The sequence below is a fragment of the Coturnix japonica genome, chromosome 6 (assembly GCF_001577835.2).
Source record: "Coturnix japonica isolate 7356 chromosome 6, Coturnix japonica 2.1, whole genome shotgun sequence".
NCBI classification, from domain to species: Eukaryota; Metazoa; Chordata; class Aves; order Galliformes; family Phasianidae; genus Coturnix; species Coturnix japonica.
Genome location: NC_029521.1, coordinates 29020030 through 29045613, shown reverse-complemented (window position 1 = coordinate 29045613; position 25584 = coordinate 29020030). Strand labels below are relative to the sequence as shown.

Sequence of the window (25584 nt, the reverse complement as noted above, 5' to 3'; positions counted from 1 at the left end):
TTGAGTTCAAAACTCAGCTTCTTTTGTTTGCTGCCTGATTTTAATCCAAGGATTCAGTCTCTCCTGCATTTTATTTATTGTCCTATCTATTTAGGCTGATGTGAGTCACCGTAGCTCAGTAGGAGATGGTGAGGTTCTGCTGATGTGCGCTAATGTTTCTGAAGTATTGCTTCCTGTGCACTTTCTAGGTGTGTCAGAAAGTATGCTTATGAATCTAAGTATCTGCATTCATCAGTCTATCTTTTAAGAGCGAAAAGATCTTTCAGATCAAGATAAAGAACCTTGAGGACTGCCTTGCAAGGAAAACTTCCTCATAGTTCTCAGTGCTGAGAAAACGCATATCTTGGGCTACACACCAGGCCAAAGCTTTGTTACAGTGTGGGGAAACATGGCCAGAAGGTCATGCAAATCGCATGCAGTTGAGCTTTCCAAAGTGTGGTTGAAGTATCCATCCTCTTTGGAACATGGCAAACTGGAGCAAATCAAGGGGAAATCTAGGACCGAGCAGCTTGGCCTTAAAGGGTAGAGTCAAGTAAAGGTATTTCATTAATGGTGTCTGAAAATTGTGGGGTTAAGATAACAGCAGCTCCCATAAAGGCTCCTACCTTGCCTAAAAGCCATGGCAAAGTACATATGGTTTATTACTGAAATGCAGGGCCTGACTCCCATGTGGAAAATTAGGCCAAAATGTAAATGCGACGAAGGTGCAGTGAAAATTAAATTAAGTAAAAACAGCACTTTATATAAGAAATGGGCAAAAAGCAGTGCAGAAAAACATTTCGAGCAGCAGAAGGGTGTCTCAACCCATTAGTGACACATAGGAGATAATCACAAGCAGTAAAGAGAAATTCAATGTACTGCTTTTGTAGTTGTTGCTTTGATTTTTTTCCAGGTGTTTCTCTGTCTTTCTTTTGTTTCTTTTACTGCATTAGTTAGCTGTCTGATTGGTGAACTACCAGCCCTGAAACTGTTGAGGTTGGCACACAGACTGTAGAAGCCAACATTCTAGTACCCGTCTATACTCTGCCCTGCCTCCTTTCTCCTAATACCATGGGAATAGCTGGGAATTTGTTCAGTATCTCCTTCCTGCTCAGACTGATAACAAAATGGCAGACTGACAGTTGGCAGAAGTGAGGGGGGAAAGGAGAATGTGGCTAGATTGAGTGCATTATACTGTGATATCACTGTCTAATCTGCAACCAGCTCATTTATTTATTTATTTATTGCAATCTACGCATCAGCCATCAGTTGCTGAAAAAGCTTTCCATTATTTCAGACATGGATCTAATTAAAGCCAGAAGTCTAGAGGGGAAAGGCTCGATATACCGTTACATGTTTCCCAAACTTAAATTCCCTGCTATTTTGTTAGTAGCCCTGGTTGTCTTCTGTTCCCTTACCTAAGGGAGCTGGGTTAAAGCCTTTTGTGTTCGTTATCTGGCTCTCCCTGACAGCCTAGCATCCCCTCTCTAGTGCCGGCTTCCTCTTTAACCTTTGCCAACAATGCTGTTGTAGACTTGTCTGGCTTTGGGTAGCAGACAGACACACAAACAGTGGAAAGCCTCACACCTTCAGCGTGTGCTTCGTTGTTTGGGCAGCTGGCACAGTGCTGATAAAATTTTATCTCTTGCTTTTTGCTATTGGAAGCATTATTGCAAATTCATGCAGTGGAACACGGCCTAACATCTCTAATCGAACCAGATAGTGCCAAAACTCAGTAATCTACAGGAAAAGCAAATGTAATTTTGTCTGATTTTATAATACAGTAGACAGTGACACATTGATTACCTTGAGCCTCTTGTTGTGACTTGGCAGTTCTCCTTCAGAGACCTCTTTCAGAGGGGCTTACTCTTGGGATTTTGCCTTTTTGCCTCTCTGTTGTCAAGAGGGGTTTCTTGCTTGATCTGATACTATCCAGCACTGTTTGGCTATAGACAGGCAGTGATATATAGCTTTGGGTACCACTAGCATGGCCTAGCCCAGGGTGCTTCTCCTGTGGTCAGGAGGAGGCTAATGTAAGAGGCAGGATAGCAGGATCTTGCCTTTTCCAACTGTGAGCTGCAAATGCAACAGCTTACCATTAAGGCTGTTGGCAGAACTCCTACCCGTACGAGTTGCTTAGTGATGAGTGCTGTTTCTTTGACTGATGCACATAGGCAGGGGAATGCTTTCAAATTGCAGCCTGGACTTTCTAAAACACGCTTAAATAATTTACATAAAATCCAAATCTGCATGTGAAATATCCTCATGAGTCAAGGGCTTATTCACTGCAGATTCTTTATGTGAGTGGGAGGAAACCTAAGCTGACTTGAGTAAAATGGCCTTTATAAAATACAGATCCATTTCCTAATATTTACATCATGTTCTACTAATTATGGGTTTTTTCCTTTTGCTTACCTCAGTCTGAAAGTACCTCACTGAGCCCTTGTTAGCTCTGCTTCATATGGATGTTAATGCTAAATTACAGAGGGGTTTTTTTTTGTGTCCATGTTCTTAAATGGACTCTCTCTGATTTAACAGAATATGCATTATAACAGAGGCATTAAAAGGCATGTATCTGTAATTGCTTTTTAATGACATTGCTATTCATGGGTAATTTTAGTTTCAAAGTAACCTGAAAATCCTGTAAAACATAAAGCATTCGATGATAAAGGTGTGCCAAGGAAAATTCATCATACCTGACACTGCTTAACTGAAGTACTGCTAAGGATCCTGGAGTGAAGCAGGTTTCTCCCTGTAGCTCCTCGTACCTGTGTATATTAAAGTCAGTGCCATATTAATTATTGCAAACTGCCCAGAGAGGCTGTGGATGCCCCATCCCTGGAGGCGTTCAAGGCCAGGTTGGATGGGGCCCTGGGCAGCCTGGGCTGGTATTAGATATGGAGGCTGGTGGCCCTGCTTGTGGTGGAAGGGGTTGGAGCTTCATCATCCTTGAGGTCCCTTCTCATCTGGGCCATTCTGTGAGTGCCCCACATAATGCCTCAAAATATTTCCCTGTGTGTATCTACATTCACTTAGTATATCTGCATGTCTTACTCTTACATCTCTATATAGGAGTAGTTTGTGTCTAGTCCTTTGGATCTTTATTTTATGAGGATGAATCTACATTTATTCCTAAAACCCCAAGCAACAAGAGAATTGCTTTGCAGTGTTAGAGAGGAAAACATTACAATAAAATTGAAGCATACTTTTAATTATCTGGAGTCATTTGGATGAAATCTATAATGAGTTGGATAAATGCTGATGCTCTAGGCATCAATTTTTCAAATGACAGTAGAACCAAAAATATCTGGGAAGGCATTGTTAGCTTAAACTACACAATATTTTTGAGGTCTTGGTTAGTAGAAATAATTAAAATGACTTATGTAAGATAAGTGTCATATCTCTGTCAGCAACTAAATGTTAAATGTTATCGTAAACTAATTACTTCCTTGAATTGAAAAGAAAATGAGAGTTTTGTGTCTTAACTGCTGACAGATAACGTCTGATCCTTCTTTTGCCCAAGCTCACTGCTAGCGACTTCGCTAACTGTTGCAATGAGACGCTCTCAATATGGGTGAGAAGCAAACTGGGCCAGCAACAACAATAAATCATCAACCTTTGTTGTAGCAAGAAGTCATTATTTGACACATGCGCTAATCTCCTCTTGAATATGTAGAAGTGGTAACAGCTGATGGTGTAGGGTTTTTGTTTGCTTCTTCTCCATGTTTCTGGTTGTAGACTTGCTGCTGGAACAGGAAGGAGGGATGTTTCTGTGTCTCTCTGCTGTAGTCTTGGTGAGCCACTTGCCTTGCGAAGCCACAGCCATTAATCTGATTTTACCTGATATATTGCAAGGCTAAGCAATTAGATACAGTATACATGCAGTAGAGTGGTTAGAGGAAGAAAAAGCAAGCTGTAAACTTAAAAACTAGTATTCTCTTACCCTTGTGTCCTGATGTTGCTGACTGTTCTTTCTCCATTGTTCAAAAAACATAAATGTGGAGCCTGAGTCAGAGTAGTCCTGGGTTGGAGGTTTGTTTAATGAAAAACAATGACCTGGTTGTGTTGATTTTTATGTGTCTTTCTTGCTTGATTAACAGTGTAATAACAAATGTGGTATGCAAGAGGAGATGAAAGGAGGACTATGGAGAAATAATGTGGGGAACAGCAGGGGGGAATGGAAAGGTGGTGAAGAGTGGCTGAGGTGGAATACAAGGATTGTTGGAAAAGTAATTTAAATGAATAAGAAAGGGGAAAGAGAAGAGAAATATTCCAACTCTCATTCTTTTTCTCATAAGCCTCCACCCTATAAACTTACTGGTAGCTTGATTATTCTGGCCCATGCTTTGGTCCTGCAAACACCCAAATTACCTCATCTCAGTTCCAAGTCATGTTGTAGCGGAGGTAGTTGGAAAGGAGCCATCATCCTATGAGAGTATAACTTTATAGTGCTTTAAAAATCACCCAGGGCTTTCCCAAGTCAACTGCAGTGCATATACCAGCTGCTGATGGGGATGGGTCAGTAAGGGCAGGGGCAGCCCCCAGTCCTCAGGTCTGGCAATGGAAGGTGTGCTCGCAGCAGAAGTGCCTCATAAAACATGAAGTTACACCATTGTGCAAGAAAAATTGAAGCTGGGAGGAGTTAATTGGGTTGGAGGAGTGTCATCCTGAATTTGAAGGAGGCAGTGAGGCATAGTGCAAGATGAGCATGTATCCATAATAAGTTAATGGTGCTGGGCAACTGAAGTCTGAGCAAAGCATACTTGGGCAAATGGTTAATTCTTGTGGCAAGGAGAAAAATGTGGGTTGAATAAAATGAAACTAATACTTCCAGTTTCAGCAGGCTGGCAGAAATTGAAATCAGAAATGCAAATGCAAGCCTGCAGGCATGCACTCAAAAGCAAGGAGGCAGTTACAAGGTGGTTGTGATTTTCACTCAGTCTACTAACAAACCTGGGCAACGTGACTTTTTGCTAGTGGTAGAGCCAAGCTTTCCAATAGCATTGGAGATACTTGCATAGAACCTTTACTAATCCTGTGGTGCTGTTTCCATCTTGTTAGTGAGGTTTTAATACATGCTGGCTTATTTTTCTTAGCTGGTGTTTCTTAATTTTCCACGTTTACAACAATTTCTACGTTGACTACCTTTTCTTGGTGCTGTAAGCAGATTTCTCTGCTATTCTGGAAATATTCAGATGAAAGCATAGTTAAACAATGTACCCGATGACATCTGTTTAGCAGCATAATCTCACTTGGCTACCAGTGACATTTAATTGAATGAGACGTTTCAAATCGACTTTGACAGCCTTCCAGCCCGGCATCTCCAAACTTACTGTTTAATGAAAATATGCCATCCTAGAAGTGCCACGGGGACTGCAGAGAATTTTTACTGTCAAAGACAGCGCTGATGTTAGAAAAGAATGCATTAAAGTATTGTCTGCCACTTGTTATATATAGTGAATCTTCTATATAAGCATATGTATATACATGCTTCTGAAATGTCTCAGTGTTTTCCAGTGAATCTTTTTGAGCCACAGTTTTTCTGGTGTTGCCTGAATCTGTAATTCAAGTGGTGTGTTCTGTGTGCAAGATTAGCACGTTAAGAAGGCCCCTACATCATCTAGTACAAGTTTTAGTGGAAGGAAAATAATAGGAAGTATGCATTTCATGGGAAACCACAATATTGTCATCTGAGAACTAGATCTTTAGAACGGGAGCCAGAGTTTCAGAGCTGTGTTAGTCTTTAGTCTAGCCAAAGCCAATTGTGAGCACTCAGGGCTGTGTAAATCTGCTTGGGTTCAACCTGCAGCACAGCAGTGCACATTGCTTTTGATCTTTGCCACAGATAGTTCAGAGCTGTAGTAGTTTAGTAGTGACTCCCAAAATATTTCTTTAACTTCTGGCATCTTGCTTCAGGGCTTTGCAGGCACTGCCATTACTCTAAATTAAAGGTACTCAGTGCAGCTAGCGATAAGATATCTCTAAAGCAGCCAAACTACGTTGTTTCCCTAAGTGTACGAAATTGTGTTTTTCCATCAAAAATCAGTTAGCCAATAAGCCCTGTCGTCTCTCCTTAGCTGACAGCAATTTGTGGCTGATGGTATTCTGGAGCCTTTACCAAAGGGCTTTGCTCTCCATGGCGTGTTGCCCAGCTGAGCTGATAACATGATTTCTGTTATGCTGCTGCACAGGGAGACTCAAGGAAGTAATAGAAAATATTCCTCATTCTCCTAGGATAAATCTGGGGGAGAGATGCTGAAAACTGTCAAATGTTGCTCTGGTGTATTGGAGTTGGTCAAGTTGGATTTTAATGTGGACTCTGGTAGGCGCAAGATTATATGAATTTCTGCATCCAAAGAACTCAGTAGAGGTACAAAGATCTGTTTTTTGAACGTAGTGTATGACCAACTGATATTGTCTATCCAAAGATGAAGTCAAATAGGCCAGAGTCTATTGCCATAGACTTAATATTGAAATGTTGACTGCTTGGTTGATTCCCTGGCTATTATAGTTTTCTTTTGCTCCACTCTTCAGAACTGTTGTGCTAATTAAGCTCTGTGAATTTTAATCTCTTGGGTTCTGCAGTTATGACACTGCAGTCCCTCCATGGCAGCACATTGGAGTGTAGCAGATAGGAGGGTATCATGAAGTGGAGACGTTCAGTGGGAAAATGTCCAAAAGCATTTCAAGTCACTTAAGATAATTAAACAAGGGGAAGGAATGCGACACGTTTAAAGACTATGTGGTGGTTTTATGAATAGGATGATGTTAGGTGCTTATGCATGGGGAACTCATTACCCATGCTTCACTCATTCGTTATGTTGTAATGAGAGAGAAGAATTGAAAAATGCCACTGCTGAGCTGGCTGTAGTGAATATCAGGAGGTGCTTGTACTGAGATAACCGCTGCAGAAGCAGCAGGCTTAACAAACGTGTTTATTCCATTGAAGAAATAACAACTAATTCCAGTATGAAGGTCAAGATGGCCTGAATTGAGATGAAGAATTAATGGAGTGTGCTGGTGTCAGTAGGCAGGGAAGTAGAATACTTCTTTTTTTTTCCCCTTATGTTTCATCCTGTTTCCCTCTCCTCTCCTCCCCCATTTGGTGGTGAGGTTTAAAATGCAGGAGGGCTTCTAATAAGAATTTGTATGACAGTGAGGCAGTACTTGGATGGGGAGGAAAACGGGCATTTCATCATTCAGAAGGAAGGGAGAGAGAGAAACAAGTATAAGTAAAGGTCAGATGTGTGAGCTGCAGGCAGCATGTCAGTGGGAAGGGAAGCATTGGGTTTGAGACAGCCTTGTGCTACCAGTGACTTAATATGATCTATGCTTCCACAGAGTAGCAGCTGACTCTCCATTTAAGTCATAGGAATACTTGAAGTTTTTCCTAAAACACCAGTTCTTGGGGTGGAGTTACTGCATTGGGGTGTTAGTCAAAATAAAATGAAGCAGAAAAGCAAAATGAAGAGCATGAACCCCAGAAATGCAAACACACACGTAGGTTACTAAGATTCAACAGATTCACAGCACATTAACTTATTCCTTTGACCCTGATTCCGCCCTAAAGCAGATTCCGAGCTTTATGTTCTATGCCATGCCAGAACAAGGCATGTTCCTTCTAAAATGTGCAATAAAGAGCCACACCTTGAGCAGCACTTGGAGGAAACATCTACCAGAGCATCCAGACATCACCTTGTCTGGCTGTAAGACAGTGCTGTTGAATCAGTTCAGTCTCATACAGCAGCTTTGACAGGCAGAGGCTGCTGCCCATAGATCTGTTTTGCTGGGTGGTTACATTGGTGCCTTTCCCTTATCACCAGGGGACATCCTCCTACAGAGTGGGCAACCAAAGTAGTTTCATCCTAGGAGATAGACTGAGGAATAATTGTGTTCTTTGGTGCATCTGGAAAGAGATTTATTCTTTAGAGTTTCATCTATGTTTTTCTCCTATATAACCCTGGTGTGTGCTCCTGCTGTGATAATGCTGAGGTTTTTCCTGAGTAGCACTAGTATGAGAAGTGCACACTTCTTGTCTTTTTATATAGCCTGTCATGCTTTGCTTGGCATGTGGATGGCTAAGGGAGAATGTGATAATAATCTGTACCTATCTGAATGATGCATGTACCAAGAAGGAAAAGCAATTGTTCCAGAGAGTGAAAGAAGCGTAGCTAGGAAAAACTAGAAAAGACTGAACGTCAGGAAATGCATCGTGACAGTAACATCTGTTGGAGAGCAGAGTAATCTCCCTTTGAAAGCAGTGGGATCAGCACTGCTTTTGACATTGGAAGCTCTGTGAGACAGAACCCAGTTTGGTCTATGAGACACTTGGCTTCCAGGGAGGCTGCCTGTGTGATCCAGTGGGTTTTTTTCCACCTCTAACTTTGGCGACTCCATCTTTCTGACGCTCCCTGGGTGATGAAATATCATTATAACCTTTTGAAATAATATATCGGTGCCTGGAGAGCAGAGGGTGATTTTTCTCATTTACAAGCGAGAGTCGGTGTGTTAAATTACTGTGCCTGTTATTAAATGGTTTGAGGAAAGAGTTTCCTGTGTTTAAAACAGGACGTTTTTTCCCCTTCTCAAACAAACCACCCGGGACTCCACTTGGGTAAGGGGTGGAAAAGGTGAGGGTTAGAAGTTTAAACAGTCTTGTTCGTGTTCCCTGAGGCTCAGGTCAGTGAAGCTGCTTGGCACCTGAAAGCATTTTGGCAAACACAGTGTGTAACATTAATGCTGATTTACAGAGGATGAGGAAGGCTGTGCTGTGTCTGCTATAGATCAGGAGAGACAAAATTAGCCCTTCTGGGCCATCAAGGCTTCTATTTGTTAATTCAGCTCTGGGAAACGTGGAAATATCCACAATACTGACAAATGCGTAACTTATTTAACTTGAGTCATACTTTTGCTTCTTAGAATTAATTAGAAAGTTGTGGTGCTCCTTTAATTGTTATTTTTTAAATCATATCCAGCGGTTGGTGCTATTCTTGATAACAATAGTTTCTGCCTCTTCATGCAGTGCAAGAAACTGATAATTGTCTGTTACTGCTGAGCATTGTAGCTGGCAACATTTGAGACTCCAGACATGGTGATGAATTGTACTATGATATATTAATGTTATTTTGATCCCTGCTCTTTCAGAATTACATTGATCCAATTAGGTTAAGTAGCTTGCCATCTAAATTAATTTATTTTACTCAATTAATCTCCTTTACTGTGGGTCAGAAACAGAAATGTAAATCAGTCTGTTACGTTGCATATCTTTTTTGAGAGAGGTAATTAAATTACTGAGTAGATACACATGTTGAATTTGTTGTTCAGTATGTTAAACACTATTGCCATAATTGCAGAGTGAAGTGGTGCACGCTCAGTAGTGGAATTGGAGTGCTTGTTACACTTAGTTTTGATAAGCTTTCAAGAAATGCCAGTACATGACTTGCTGTCCCTGGATACTAATGTCTTGTGCTTATTCTGTGGCAGAGCTTTTAGGATATTAGGCATTTCTGGAAGGGGGAATAACAGCTTCTTCCCCTACTAGAAATTATTGGGCTCCCTGGTGACGTGTCTTATATAGGTCCCTACCATCTACAGTGCAGCGGTACCTTTCCCCTGGCTCTCTCTCAAGCACTGTGCATGGCAGGAAGACAGATGTCTTAGTAATGATGTCTTAGTTACCAAACTAAAGGTGTTAATGCAGTCTCCAGAAAAACTTCCTCATTTTCTTTAAAAGGCTCTTCAGCTGTACTTGAAATTTCCATGATATGAATTCCTTCTTTGGCTGCTACATGAAGACGTACTTCAGTTTTTATTTGGTTAGTCAAACAGCAGGACTCTATCATGTTGCTGGTTCCTGCCAGCCTTTAACTACTCACACAGGGAGTTCTTAATGTTCAATTGGCATTTCCATTGGTCTAGATACGGATCTCATCCTGATCCTAATAGGGAGACTGATGACAGGGAGACCAGGAGTTTGTTCACCTGCTGTAGTTCCTCACTTTAGTAAGGAGAAATGTTTACAAGAGATTCACAGCATTGATGTAAAGGAATGAGACCCAGTAGTTGGAAACTGAACACTGACAAAGCCAAGTGAGGGGGTACAAAGTGTGCTGCATTTTACTCTGGGTGTAATTAACAGTTAGAAACTTAATGACCTCGTCATAGCTTCTTCATCGTGGGAGATCTATGCAGTAAGGGAATGAACAGTCTGGTTCCATCGCAGTTATTGTATCAGAAGGCTAATTCACATCAAATGAGCTATGTAATGTGACAGGTCAGCCTGCTGATCACAGCGCTCCCTTTTGGTATTAAAATCTATGACCCCATGAAATATTTTCTAAACCTGTGCCCAAGGATAGAGCAAGCAGAAGCAGAAAGGTCATCTTTATCAGTGCTGCTGTCAAACACTTTGGAAATAGCAGAGCACAAGGTGAGTTTATTGCTCAGCCACTGTCCTTATGCTACATCTGTTACCCTGTACCTTGCCTGCATTTTGTCCCATTAAATAAAAATTGCTCTGGTACCCAATGTGAAATCCCATGTCCAAAAAGTGCACAACAGAAGTGTTGGCTTCAGCAGGAATGGGATCTGAACCTTTTGCCTTTACAAAATTTATGAATGCCCTCTAAGCGAAAAGAAACCTGTAGTGGTGTTATATAAATAATAACGATAATTAAGAAAGCAGCTGCTCTTCATGATAATGAGAACAGCGGTAGGAAATGTAGTTAGAGCACACTTCATTTCAGGCAGACCATCCAGAGGCTGCAGGCACAAGGGCTGAGATAAGTGGGTGCCAAGTGCCATCTGGAACAGCTTGGCTGAGGTGTCCTGGGCTGCTTGGTGAAATCTATAGAGCACCTAAAGTGGTGTTAGGAGCTCAGTTAGGCAACCAAATCCTGCTGTGGGTACAGGGGTTGGCTGAGGTACAGAGCAGGTCCTGTACAACCCACCTAACACTGCGGTGCTGTTACATTCGTTATACATTAATATGCTGATATTTCCCACAAGCTGAAAAGTTCAAATAGAGAATCTGTGCTTGAATGCTTGCTGTGTGTGTTAAGCTTTGCTGTCTTCATGCTTTTATACTGATATTTGTCTCTTCATCATGTTTAATTCACCTTTTTTTTTCATCCTACCTTAAAATATGAGCTTATAAAAGTTAACTCTCTAATGAGTGCCAATGCAGTTCCTAGCAAAACCAGATCCTGAAGGTCCCGATTTTGACTGAGCTGTTGGAAATTAACGTAATGCAGATAAGTTATTAGAATAATGAATATTAAATATTCATGTTCTAATTGTAATGCTTATACATAGTACAAGAAATATGTGCATGAGTTCACAAAATATAGAGGTGTGCAACATTAACCAGGTTTCAAAGAGTCTGGCTTGTTCAAATGACCACTGCGAAGGACAGTTGCGTATTTGGAATAGAACTGAACGTTATGGACTACTTCTCAGGCTTTTTTTTTCAGACTACTGAAAATCTTTAGCAAAACTCTTGAGTCCTTTGCAGGTCGTGGTGGCATTTAGAGTCATTGAATCATTTGAGGTGGAAGGGACCTTTAAAGGCCGTCTGGTCCAACATCCTGCAGCAAACAGGGACACCTACAGCTCCATCAGGTGCTCAGAGCCCCATCCATCTCTAACCTTGGTTGTCTCTCAGGACACTTAGTTTTGGTTTCTTCTATATTGTGCTTTTGCATTTCAATAGGATGTTTTTCAGTACTCCAGCGTCATAGCCTAAGGCCCATCCTGAGTCAACATGAGTACATACCCTTCCTCCTGGCCTTGTTAGAAATGCTCTTTAGATGAAGAGTTGAAAAACAGATCAATAGCAGGACTATTACAAAGGCAGAGGCTGCTTTCCCTGTTCCACGTGCTTATTACAGAAAGGTTCTTTTCATAGTTTTCACATGCATGCTCCTTTCTGGGCATTTCTGAAAAGCAGTCATTGCAAGTCAATATTCTTGGTAGTATTGTCAAAGGCAGGAGGGGAAGCATGGAGTGAATGAGAACAAAATGTCTCATCGCGGATGTGATCTATCACCATCTCCTGAGATGTTATTTCAAGTCGTTAGATCTCCATTCATGAATATCCTTTTCAGATGATGACAATAAACCCAGTGCTCTGACTTCTGAAGTGTTTTTCCTTCAGTGTCAACGGAAGCTTGTTTCGTTTACCAAGTACTGACCTGGTCTTTGGGTTGCAATAATGAATTATTACTTTATATACTTTATATAGTAATGTAGGAAAAACACTTTCCTTTTCCAAAACCTACCACTAGTTAACAATCATCCCATGTCTAGGTTACAGATTTAAAGTGAAATATGGTGAAAAACATATGAATGACGCAGTACCAAGATGCGCAGCACGCAGACCTCATTTGGAAGAGAAAGCATTCTGGAAACCTTTATGCTTTTCACAGTTAACAGAGGAAGTGCTCATACACTGCAGCTTTCAGTACTCAGAGCTGCATTTTCTCCTGTTCCACACTCAGCCCCTGGTAGTCACTGCGTCATTAATGTTCGCCTTTGATTGCTCTCTCCAATGGAACCGCTAAAGGACAGAGTCAAGGTGACGTGGCATCAGTGTGACCGGTGTGCTCTGTTGTTTTGTGTTTTGTTTTCCAGGGGCCTGTTAGCCAGCAGCTTCACAGAAACACATTATTTGAAGGATGGGACTGATGTGGTTCTCTCACGCAATTACACGGTAAGGCTGTGCTGCGTGGCTAGACGATGCTTCATCGTTAAAGCTCAAAGTGCTCTCTGCTGGGATCTGAGCCGCGGGATGAAACAGCAATATGAGTGATCTTTTCTTATGGTTGCCTTCAGTACCTTTTGGACTGCTGTGATCCTACGCATGAATTTTCAGAGAGTGACTATAAAGGGAAACTGTTGGGTTTTAACTGTGAGGGGTTTTTAAAAATTATTATTTTTTATTATTTTCCCCCCACATCTGTAAGATTTACTCAGCTTCTTGGAAATACAGCCATTAAGATTTTGTAATAAGGCATCCGTTGCTGTGGGGCTAAGGAGGAAAGGCCTTGGCTACTGGGGGGGAGGAAGCGCCCTCTGATTGCCGTTGTGCAGAAGTTGCCACCAATGGGCTCAAAGGGCTGGCTGGGTTTCTGTGCTGGGAACCCAGGGCTGGGTTTGGGGAGGTGAGTTGTTTGGGTTTGTTTTTTAAACCAGATCCCGCAGCTGTTGTGGATATATCTGTGTGTGGGTATGGCTCATCTGCTCCTGGTTAAAGTCAGCACAAAATGCTTTTTATCATGAATAGTTTAAACTGCTTTTTCTTTAATAAATACAAGGCGCTTTAAGGCAGTAACGTTTTTGTCCTCTAAGCAGTATCAACGCCTTGATTAGAAACAATGCAGCGAGTGATTTTAATTAGGAAGCTTATCTTTTATCTGCCTGAGTACTCCCAGCTCCTGTAAAGTATTTGTTATGTGATGTTATTTATTTATTGACGTTGCTGGAAGAAGCATTGTGCTCACTGTTCCCATCCATAATGGGCTTTGCTGGTGTCAGTGGAAGGCATTATTTCTGTGCATAACGTTTTACTTCTGAAGAAGCATCTTCATTACTGCCCCAGACCTCCCAAGTAAAGCAATCACTGTGAAAGCTTTCAGTGCTTTCCTGTTTGCCGGATGCTCGTATCTTCTTCCAGATCTGCTCAGCAGAAAAGTCATTTGTTTTAGGAAGACGAAAGCTGTACAGGCCCTCTAAGGAAGTAAAAAGCACACAGCACATGATCAGAGTAGCAAACATTGATGTGAACATAAGTGTGGCTAATGATAGCTAGGCTTTCTCTTCCAAAATAACCACAAAACCTACATTCATATAGTCTGCCTAAGGAAGCTGTGGATGCCCCATCCCTGCAGGCATTCCAGGCCAGGCTGGATGTGGCTCTTGGGAGCCTGGTCTGGTGGTTGGTGACCCTGCACATAGCAGGAGGTATCCCTGGCATGTGTACTGGAGCCCAACTTGTTCTGCTGTGTAGCACTTGGGGGGGAAAAATGGCAGTTGTCAAAAACTGGTCACTATGAAATGATGTCAAGTAAGGATAGAGTATTAATTCAAGTGTGACAAATCCATTGTGGCTATTATTTGTTTTTAGAGAGTCATCCATTTCATAGACTAGGGTACAGGAATAAAGAGCTTTTGGCAGGAGTGGAGGAAAAAAACAACCTCTTGCAGTTTGGTGCAGTTACTGAACTAGAAATCAATTTTCTACCGGTCCCATTGCAGGACATGCTCTGGTAAGTTTACATTTTCAGTATGGACCTTGGAGCGTAGCATGTGGGTCTTGGAGTACCTGTGAAATGGGCCACAACAAGAAGATCAAATTTAATAAAATAGCAGTTTGTGGTGCAGAGATGGGAAGAAATCAAGAGTTTTGCCGCACTTCACTCTTTGATAAAGACAACTGGCTGCATGGGTTGAGATATCAGCTCGCCCTTCCTATTTTGCTGGGTGCTTTGGTTGACACCAGTGGCTGGTTTCCTCAGAGCTCTGTTTTAGACTTGGTTTAAGTGACACAAGTAAAGCGACTTGTGTTTGTTTTTACACGTGTCAGGGAATACTACATAAGTCCCTATTTGTTCAGAGGGCTCTTATTTCCTCACTCTTATCAGCCAAATGAGTCTAATATTAAAATAGAGTGTAATAGCTTACTGGTGCTGAAAGACTTGATGTCCACAGCAATTGTTACTGAAGCCATCACCCCCCAAAAATTCAGCCTATGTCTTCCTTCCTCCCTTTCATTGTGGCTTTATTTTCACTAACAAGCTACCAGCTCTTTCAGAGTACCAGTGATAACAATACTAGAGAGTAAAATACTATTACCCTGCTACTGTCATTTTGATCACAGATAAAAGCTATCCTGTCTTTCTGAATGCAAGCCTCATGTTGTTTTGCTGTGTTCTGTTGCTTATGTTGGAAGCACAAATGCTTTAAACAAATATCTTTCAAGATATATCCTTATTTGTGGAAATTTTTTGTCTGAATCATTCCATCTTGCCCAATGTTTTCATAGTTATTGCTTCCTATGACAAAATCAAGGCGTTCTTTAGAAGTCTTTGTGAAGCTTTGTAAGTGAAAACTATGCCCCAATGCTGAAAAGGTTAATTAATGCAGCCAGATAGATGTGGATGAACCGAGCAATAAAAGGCACAGTAAGATGACTGTCAGGTTGGAGCATGAGTGATAACTTTCCCTCGCACTAATAAGATAGAAACCTTTTACAACGGTATTTTTGGTTTCCATGTGGCATTCAAAGGAGCCATGAGAAAAGAAATGCTGGATGTGACACAATCGTTGCTTTCCAGTCAGTCACATAATTGGCAGTGTAATATAACCTTTAGTCAACAATAAAATTAACCTTGATTCCAGACAGATACGTCTGTGCTGAGAAAGTATCTCTGTTGTGGGTGCTTTTTGCAAGCAGTGAATTATTAAGGAAATACAATAACCTGGCTGCAAAATGAAATTGGATTTTTGCCTCTCAAAATAGAAGACCCTCTTAGTCGTGGTTGCTTTTAATAATGTGCAGCCAGTCGGTTGGGTAATTCAATAAAAGCTTTCCTTTCCAACCTGCTTCCTTTCCCCCTCACTTGCTTTTTTTTGTTCCCCAACTCTGTTTGGCGTTGTCTTTTTTTATACCTGCCTTTGTATGTGACTATCTCCTGTAGGCATACATGGATGTAGATCTTGAAGACAAATATGCGTGTTTAAAGCAAGTATGAGAATATGCCAGTTGATTTGTAACTTTGTAAGGTATTCTATACTGTAGCTTTAAATTAAATATCAGAAAAAATAAGGTTATCACAGTCATGCAATTTAAACTCTGGTGGTCTTCTTTAAAAACAAAAATAACCCCAATCTTCTACCATCTAAATGTAGTCGAGATTTCAATTGAGGAACACGTTGGACTGTTTAGTCAATGCTGTGAATATTTAGTGGAGAAGGAAAGGTGCTGTCAGTGGACTTCTGCATTCTGTAATCTGAAACTGAAAACAGCTTTGAAACAAAGAAGGTGGGAGAGAAAACAAGATTGCTGAGAGTGCTGAAATATTTTCTCTTTTCTTACAATCAGGGTCACTGCTATTACCACGGCAATGTACGAGGGTACCCCAGTTCGTCAGTCAGTCTCAGTACCTGCTCGGGACTCAGGTGAGCCAATGTTTTAGTAACACTTCAGCTCTTTAATAAGTCATCTTTCTACTCCTTAAGTTTTGGTTTGCCATTACCTGCTTTTCAAATGGTTCTGCTTATTCACCTTGTTGCTGAGAAGAGAAAAATGGAATAGAAAATGCAGTGCTGGGGATGTTCTTTGAGGGGGGTCTTACAGCAGTGAGGTGCTTGGTGTGTTTTGGGACTGAAAGTGCAACCCTGCTTGTAAGAGCTATTTCACCAGCAACGCAGAACTGCTTTGCAGATGCAACTGGTGCATTGGGCAGCAGTCTAGTCACTAGGAGAGTTTGCTCTGTAAGTGAGGCTGTAAAGCTCAATAAACAGCAGTGGCTGCAGGTATGATGCTCACTGGTCAGATTTTAGCTACTCGTTAACAGCAAAGTAGCAGATTGATCTTGCTGAAAAGAAAATCTCTTCTGATTTGGAGGAAGGAGCAAGCTGACAACATTTTAAGTATACAATGGACACAGTTCAGGAAACAATTATCTTCCTTACTTGGACAATCAGAGGCTGGTATTTACTCACAGAGCTGTTCCAAATCACTGTAATTAACTGTAAATTGGCTCTAGTGTTCTCCCTGGAAAACCTAGTTTTCCTGTCAGGTTTCCAGCTGTCTCAACCTTTTTCTGGGTTTGTTTAATTTATCTACAAACAGCACGAGGATCTGGACTCTTTCTTTTCCCTTTGCATTTTGTGCAATAGTAAGTAGTATTAGCATAGCTATTATACTGTAGCTGTGGAATGGAGAGGAGCAGAGCACGGTTTGCCACCAGGACAGCTCTCCCTGTTGTTCTCTGCAGTGTGTTGGCTTACCGGGGCTCATTCCCACATAGAGAGGGATTTTCAGGGTGCTTCAGTACATATCTGGCATCTTCCACAGGTTTGCTTTGACAAACCCTTTGTGTGAGCCATGGCAGCCTGTGTTCAGCAGTTGTTCTCACTGCCTGCAATAATACAGCTCTCAGTGCTTGAATCACTTGCATCACTGAAGGGGATTGGGTTGCTGCTGCACCCATGTAACTGCTGCGTTCACTGCTGAGGTTGTTCAAGACAGCATCCATGAGCGATGACAGCATGTGATAAGGATGCCTGTGGAGTTACTCTACAAAATTCATCTCACAGCCTGTAGCCAACAGTAGTAATTTCTAGTCATCATCTATGCTTGATTTGAGCCAGGGGCGTCTGGTTGTAAGGCTTCATAATGTACTGCCAGCTTCTTGAAACATCCAGGCCCTCATTAAAACTGGTTGGGAACAAAGAGCCCAAATGGCCATGCTGAGGCCCTGGGAGCACCAAGCATCTTTCAGAGCCATGGCCGCAGGTTATAAAGTGCTTCCCTCAACAAAACATTACAGTAGCACTGCGTCCCTCGAGAACGTGGGTGGATAGTTTTACTGCATGTGATCCAGTCCAAAATAACATCAGGGGAAATGGAAGAGCTGAGAACTGCTCTGTAGCTCAGGCCATGTGAGTGCTGTCCCTGGGGCAGCCCTTCCACCAGCAGCAGCATTGGCAGGAAATGCAGCTCTCCTTGGAGAGGCTGTTTCTGGCTCTGTGGCAGCTCCTGGCTGGATCTGGACGTATCTCTCTGTCTCGGTTCTCCCCATCTGTGAAATTCATTTAATGATTCTTACCTACCACACGCGGCTGTGGCTGGAGTGCCTGAGACACATATAGTGAAACAAAGTGAGAGCTGAGCACCCAGATCCCTCCATGCGCACTGGGAACACACCTTGGGTGGTGTTCCAGGTATGAAGGGTTAGGAACAGTGTCTCTTCCCCCCTGAGTTCATTAAAAGACAAGAAGATAATCATAAAGGAGAGACTGCTGATAAATTATAGCATGAAACCTGAGTGTTTTGTGGTAGTCAAAGAAGCAAAATGGCGTAACAGGAATTACTGAGGCAGAAATAGGGGATAAAACAAAATCCTTCATTACCGCTTTATATATATCTGTAGTGCACCCGCTTCTTGAATTCCTCGTGCAGTTCTTGTTCCTGCCTCCTTTACCCCCATTTCAGAAAAGGAATCATTATCTCCAGAAGATACGTATAGAGAGGGGCAAAAATGGTGATCAAAGGTATAGAACAGCTTTTGTTCAAAAATAGACCAGGACTTGTCAGTTCTGAGAGGAGATGACAGAGAATAGGGGTATGATGAAGTTAGACTGAATGTCATGCTGGAGAGGGGACAATTACTGAATATTCTCTGAAACCCTAAAATTAGAAGGGATCAAACAAAATTTTAGAGCAAAGGAAAGCACTTCTTTTTTTATTCACCACAATGTGAAGCTTTGAAACTCATGATCACAGGTGGTGTCAGTGGGAAAAGTGTCAGTAGATTCAGAAGATTATGAGACAACGTGGGGAAGGGAGCAGTGGGAGCCTCTCCGGGCCTGTTAAACTCCGAGATGTCCCATGCAGTTACACCGTCAGAGCTGGGACAACAGTCTGTTAAGTTCTTTTTATGGTCTTATATCTTACTCCTAAACATTTGCTGTTGGCCAGAGCCTGGGGCAGGATGCTAGTCTGGAGGAACCTTGGTCTAATATGGCCACTAAGTGCCAATGGGGTATGGTTGCACATTTGAGAAGCATTGTTAGCTTATAAATATGCTATGATAAGTCTGCCAATAGTCAGATACAGAATGAAGTGTGAGATCTGCTGGCTAAGATAGGTTTGACTAGTTTGCATTTTTCAGGGAGGTAGAGGAGAGCAATACAAAGGTAGCTGAGGGGCAGACAATGTTCTTATATTCACAGACACTCCTATGTTACATCCTCTCAGACTTAACATTTGAGTAGCTCATTTTGCATAAGATTACCATGGCATAAATAGTTGAATTGACACCAGCAGGAGCCTAAAACACAGGTTAAAGGAGAGTATGGCCATGCTGCAGTCTGTGTCCTGCTGCCTCCTTCAGAGGAGGAGGCGCTGAGTGCTGGAAAGGAGATATATCTGCTGAATGTGCTGAATGGAAACAATGGGCAATCGGGATTTCCAGTGCTTTTGTCTAGATGAGAAAGCCAATTAGATTGTCAGAGCTTCTGGGCAGGTGAACATCCGACCAAACACAGTCGTTTCCTTCCTGTCCTGTGGAAATACCCTTCTGTTTATCTAGCTCACAGGTTCTTCAAGGTTTTAGCAGATAATTTTGGCCTGCAGCCACAACACAACTCTGCTCTGATAAAACTGTACACTCGAGTGATTTCTTTTTAGTTTTTTTTTTCCCTGTTACTTTCTCTGCAAGTGCAGAAGCTGGTATATAGACAAAAATGAAGCCTGAAGACAAGCACAGCCTCTATGGTCTATGGTGAAGTGCAGGAGCTGGCAGGGAGATGTGCAGGACCAGGAGCATCTGCTGTGACCTCAGTGACTGGAAGCTTTCACAAAAGCCTTAGTACTTTAGGGATGCAAATCTCATGGGAAGCCTTTTTGTTCTAAAACACCAAGATGCTCCTGAAAATCCTGAGAATCTCTCTTACTTGCCTGGTAATTCATGTGTATGAAGTATTCAATCATCCATCCCCACCAGTAACTGGATGATACTGTGCCCACAGTGATAGACATAGAAGTAGGGTTGCAGTAGGCAGTAATTCTTAATGGGGTTACATGGTTACGTGGCATGAAGCTGACAGTGCTACAACCATCCATTTGTCATATGGGCTGGCCAAACTCACTGCATCCCAGAGACAGTTAGCTGAAAGAGACAGTTGTGTGCCTGTTGTCCCTGGGTATGCATTAATGTCCCCAGGCTTCGTTGCTACTGCTGGCACGACCATAAGAGATGAACCCTACCAATAGGCTGAGCCTAATCCTCCTCCCTCCTGTCCTGTCTAACAGCATTTATTAAAAATAGAATGTAATACATTTTGTGTCTTGAAGAAACATCTTACGAGCCTTAATGCGATGTGCAAGTTTCAAGCAAGCTTTCTTTTATTGCTATACCATTTGCTGCACGGTGCTATTAAATGTGTTCATTAAACAGGCACTCATGGCAGCTTCTCTTTACTCATTCACCTTTCTTTGCTTTCACTGGTCAGCCTGGTCACACTCCCCATTGAGCTCATAAGAGACACTTATTCTGATAACACAATTACTGTTTCTTGCCACCCAAATGTTGGACATGGAATTGCATTATCACTTTTGATTCAAGTATCTCCTTGCTTAAATTCCAGGCATCAGATTTGCAGACCCATATGCATTCACTCTGGGCATGTCTGTCTTGTGCTGAGGAAGGATTAAGTGCATGCTACAGTATTCTCTGGGTATGACTACATTTTTGACACTGTGCTCTAGAATATATTTTCAGGTTAATGAAAAGCATTGGCTGGAATAAAACATGTATTTGACTAACGATGTGTCTGAGCAAGAGCACCTCTACCACTGCTGCAGTATGTAAAGCAGTAATGCTACTGCTCTGACCTCCCTTTGAGATGCTGCCCTTTGTTGATGTGGGTCAGGCCTGCTATTTTAATAGAATTCTGATGTGCAGTGTAACAGTATTACTGGAGCCTCATGTGATGCCCTCCCTCAGCAGATCATTACTGTGTGTGGTTACTGAAATTTACCCTGTTTGCAGCTGGGTTGCTGCACAGAAAGAGGTGAATTGCATGGCCGAGGCTGCCTGCAAAGCAGTGGCGGATACAGGAGTTTCTGTCTCTGGAGTCCAGCTCCCATTCTCTGTATTTCCCAGTCTTTTAAAGCTAAAAAATGGCCAAGCCTTTTGGAGTATATTTAAAGACCACTTAACCTATTAGAAAAACAGTCTACTTTATTCAGTTATCCCAATTGTGCTCATCCGCAACTAATTAAACCGAACTAAAAGTGAGGTTTTTATCCGCTACTTCCATTTTTCTTCCACCTTTTATTTGTTTGCCTGCTTACATGCCTGGAAAAAACTCATTAGACAAAGTCTTGGGAATGTAGGAAAAACAAATAGAAGTGCCCCATCCCTTCACAGATCACCTTCTGGTATCACATATGTTGACACACATCATTGCCACATCTCCATCACAGGTATCAGCACAATATTCTGGGACCAGAAGGCTCTGTGTGGCTAAAACTCATTGAACTCTGTGGCACAGCAGTGGGATCTGACCCTTTACTTTTGAATCTGCAGTATTAATTATGAAGTAAAGGACCTGTAGGATTTTAAGTAGCACAGGAGTCCTGCATAGTCTTTCAGTGTGGATGGAGGCAAACTCAGTGTCAATATGTGGTGTGGAGCACAACAGCCCTCTAGTCTAATTAATTTCTTACAGGCTGAAAACATCTACATTCCAGTGGTAATAGGGCTTTTTATTATTATTGTTTAGCAATGAGCATAACTTTGAGCTTCATTAAAACCAAATGTTTAATTGCACTCATGGATATCAGATTTATTGATTTACTTAACTTTCTCCTAACACTGCAGCAGAATAATCTATCACGGTTTCATGTAATGCTGTCCTAGCCAAGTTTTACTTCAGCATCACAATTTCTCAGACAAGTATGCATTGATGGTTTATGTTGGCTGGGCTTTTGCTTCTGCTGACAATTTGGGAAAGAAAAATCCCATTTATATTTTGAGATTTCCTAAAGCCTGTTGATTTATGAAACACGACTGGCCTTGCGTTAGGTTTTGTTTTGGTTTGGGGTTTTTTTCCCCTACTTTTTAAGAGGGGTGAAAAAAAATCCCATTTGCATTTATTGCTGATTTAAGTAGAGGATTTATTCCATCAAATTGCGTTTCCCTAAATGAGATATTCTTCGCAAGGTAAGCAGCACTTAATAACATATTAGTTACTGAAGGTATGTTTTAATTTCTTTTGCCTTGAGACGGAGTGAGAGCTCCCATCGTAACCCATCCCCACGTGTCCATTTGTCATATAATGGCATGTAATAGGCAAATACCAATGAGTAGTTCATAACATGAGCTGATTTGCAGCAGTGAGGATGTGGTTTGTTTGGTGCTGAGCTCCAGACGTGAGCTGGGCTCAAATCTTGCTCAGAGGCAGAGTGAAATATCAGCTTGGGCTCAGCATTGCACTGGAGCTGCTTCCAGTTGGCTTGAAGCCCATGAACTATGTCTGGACATGCTGCACAATATAGATTTTATTTTCCCCCCTCTCTGCTACCGGTGGTGGAAAGCCTGTTTGTTTAGATGGGAGCTGAATTGACTCATCTTTTCTGCTCAACTGTTCATGAAGATCTGTCTGAGTTTTCAGTATCGCTATCATATAAGACTAGAGCAAACGCAGTACTGTGGGTTAGATGGCTGGAGACCCAAAAATCAGGAAAATATCAGGGAAAAAAAAGGGTATTACTGATTTCTTTTCAATTGAAATCAAATTCTCAGTAATCGAAGACTGGTGTGAGTGTCCTTTATCAGATCTTGCCACACCAAAAGAGAAATAAACCAACTTTTTTTTTACTAGTTACAGTTGTAAGTGCTGTGCTTGGCAATGATCGAGGGGGAAAATGTGATTATAGGAAAAGAAAATTAGCAAAAAAAACAGAGCTGGCCAAGAGAATTCATATTTGATATTTGTTGTCTTATTACACATGGTCACAAGCTGGGTGCAGGTGTCCCACAGGCAGTACTCAAAGGAAAAACATGCATTAAATTAAAGCTATTCTTTCCTTTGTGCCAAAACTGCAGATTTCTTTTTTTTACCATGGGATTGCTTCATATGCAAACGATGACACTGTTCTTAAAGGAATGGGAGTTTCCTTTTCATAAAGGAATGGCAAGTTGAATAGGCTGTCCTAGCACTTATTTGCTTTGGTTCATGTGTTTGTATGCCCTCCACTGAGAGAAAACGAGGGGTTATGAGTTACTTTAGACAGTACCTGAGATGCTATTACGTCTCTCCATCTTCAGTGCAAACAGTTAAAGAAAATTACATGTGTGTTTATATTTTTAAAGTTAAGGTTCTAGGAGGAATGAAGTTTAACGTTAAAAAACCTTTGTGACTTCACGCTGTTTAGGAGTTGTTAATAAAGGGAGATGGTCAGGCTGGCCCATTTCAAGCAGTGACTAATGGATTTCTGCCTTCACTGCTGGTTCCAGAAGCCTCCAGAATTGAATGATTTATGGCACAAGGGAAAAACAACAACCCTCACTTGATTATGCTGATTACGGAGTTGCTGATTATTGGAGTAAAGAGAATATGTTGTCCTAGTTTCCTAAATTCTTCAAGGAATAAGGCAGATCTTAAAATAATTTCTTAGAACTGCAGATTGTAAGGTTAGTGAATCACAGCACAACCTGCTTGGAGGTCCTCGTATGTCATTCGTGCTATCGTGATCCTAGCTATTGCTACAGGGGTCTCTGTAATAAATCAGTCTTGCATTTCCAGCTCTCATCCATCACACACAGCATGCCTGTGTGATGGGTAAATCATACATCTTACCTGATTTACCAAGGGTACTAAGAAAGCTGCAGATGGATGACCAGAGCCTGACTCCTGGCTCAAGTCAGTACAGCGCTCTCCTTCTGTTGGAGGTGTTACTGTGAATGCTTTTGCACAGCCTCTTCAATATCATGGATTGCCAGTCTTGTTTTTACCTTGGACATCTAGATATTGTAGTTCACATGAAATGGTTGTTGGCTTGGGTGAACCAGTGCTAAAGGTGTTTGGTAACAATTGGACTGTCCGCTTGAAACCAAAGTTTGAGTTAATTGACTGGGACTTTGTTCATTCTATCTTTCAATATAAGAAGTTGAAAATAAAAGGATTTTAAAGGATGCCTTTTTTTGGTCATGTAATTGCTCAAGAAACTCGATATTCAGTGTGATACAGGAGCAAAGACCATCTTGAGTTGACAATATGTGCTTAGGATACAAGTTAGACAATTCTAAGTCAGACTTTGAATACTAAATGCTTTCATCTTGCAGACAGAACTCAAATAGAGATGACTGTAAAGTTAGCCTGAGCCTTCCTATGGTATTATGCCATCCTGATGTCCTCATTGCACACGGCAGCTGATAGTAATGTGATGGGAGCGCAGTAGGAGACCTTTGGGCTCCTCACACAACAGATGGTATTGTGGTAAAAATTACATTTTTGGAAAATAAGTTATTTTAAACAGGAATCCTTTAGTTAATATTTCTAAACTTCATTTTACTGCCCCACGGTGCAGCGCTTAATAACCCATTTTCATACTCCAGTGCCTCTTTCGTCTGGCAGGTTTGATGCTTGCATCGGCGTTTGGTTTAACAGGTATCTGCAGATCATAACAACTTCTTTTGCTCTGTACCTTCTCTTATAAAACCCATTTCACCACGCTTTTGTTCACTCCTGTTTGCAGCAGGCGCTCAGAAGCACGCACGTCGTTACTCTAGTCAGCAATGGCAATGCATCACTGGGAGAATGGAAAACACATAAAACACAAACGTAATTTTGTTCTACAGCACGACACTTCAGAAGAGGAAAATTTTCTTTGAGCCATAGCTTCTCGTAAGGTGTAGTGTGCTGTAATGACAAATATACAGCTTTGATGTTTCCTGCTCCACCCGACCATGATATTGTAAATCAGCGTTTTGCTTTCTCGTATTCCTTTGTTATTAAAGCTTGTTGTAACCTTGTTGAAGATAAACATAGGTTTGTTCTTGAAAGCAGCGCCTCTTACTCTGCTGTCTTTTGTAACAGGGGAATTATTGTGCTTGGAAACAAAAGCTACGTTCTGGAGCCGATAGAAGGTGCTACAAGTGAACACAAGATCTACCGAGCAGAGAACTTGGAAATAATTCCAGGGTCTTGTGGCCACCAGCTGGACATCTCTGCCATGAGGGCTGCTGATGCATCACACCGCTCTCAAGCCGGCAGGGTAGGTGCATGCTGTGGTTTGATGTTTCTGGTTTGCTAAGAACCTTCCTGGTAGCATCTCCATAACCTTGTCTGTCTTTCCCAGACTCATTTCCTATAGTCTTACTGAGCAGACTACTAAACCACACAGTCAGCTTCTGTTGATGACACATGCTTAAGAACGTGCCTAAAGCTGAGCATATGCTTATAAGATTTGCTTAAGCTTCATTACTTTTTCTCGCTCCCTTATTGCTTTTTCTCATTCTTTTTGGTAATGAGATAGCACAGGATAAGTTTCATACTACCATGGTAATGTATTTTGGTTCATGTATGATTATAGCAACAGTTTAGGACCCCATAAGAACGCTGAGCAATGTCTGGAAAAGTTCTTGGCCAGCCAAGGTGGAAAAGAACATGAGACCTGTGATGCTTTGAGAATAGTGTTTTAAAACCAAATTGAACCTATACGTTATTACAGGAAAGTATCCTGTGCAGACAAAACAAATTCTCACAATATTATCTTACAGATGTGTTATTGCAGTTGTTTTTATGTAAGGAGTGCACTTAACGTGAAATGCATCTCACTAATGGAAACAGTAGAAGATGAACTGAAAACCA

At 41.6% G+C, this 25584-nt stretch overlaps 1 protein-coding gene across 2 annotated transcripts in view; it reads left to right on the top strand.

Annotated features, from left to right (window-relative positions):
* Positions 1-25584, top strand: part of ADAM12 (ADAM metallopeptidase domain 12) — a 151050-nt gene that overhangs the window by 69864 nt on the left and 55602 nt on the right. For both annotated transcript variants that reach the window (XM_015867592.2, XM_015867594.2), the window contains 3 exons: positions 12610-12688; positions 16079-16155; positions 24811-24988. In XM_015867592.2, coding sequence (XP_015723078.1) covers positions 12610-12688; positions 16079-16155; positions 24811-24988 — 334 coding nt within the window. The remainder of the gene's footprint in view (positions 1-12609; positions 12689-16078; positions 16156-24810; positions 24989-25584) is intronic.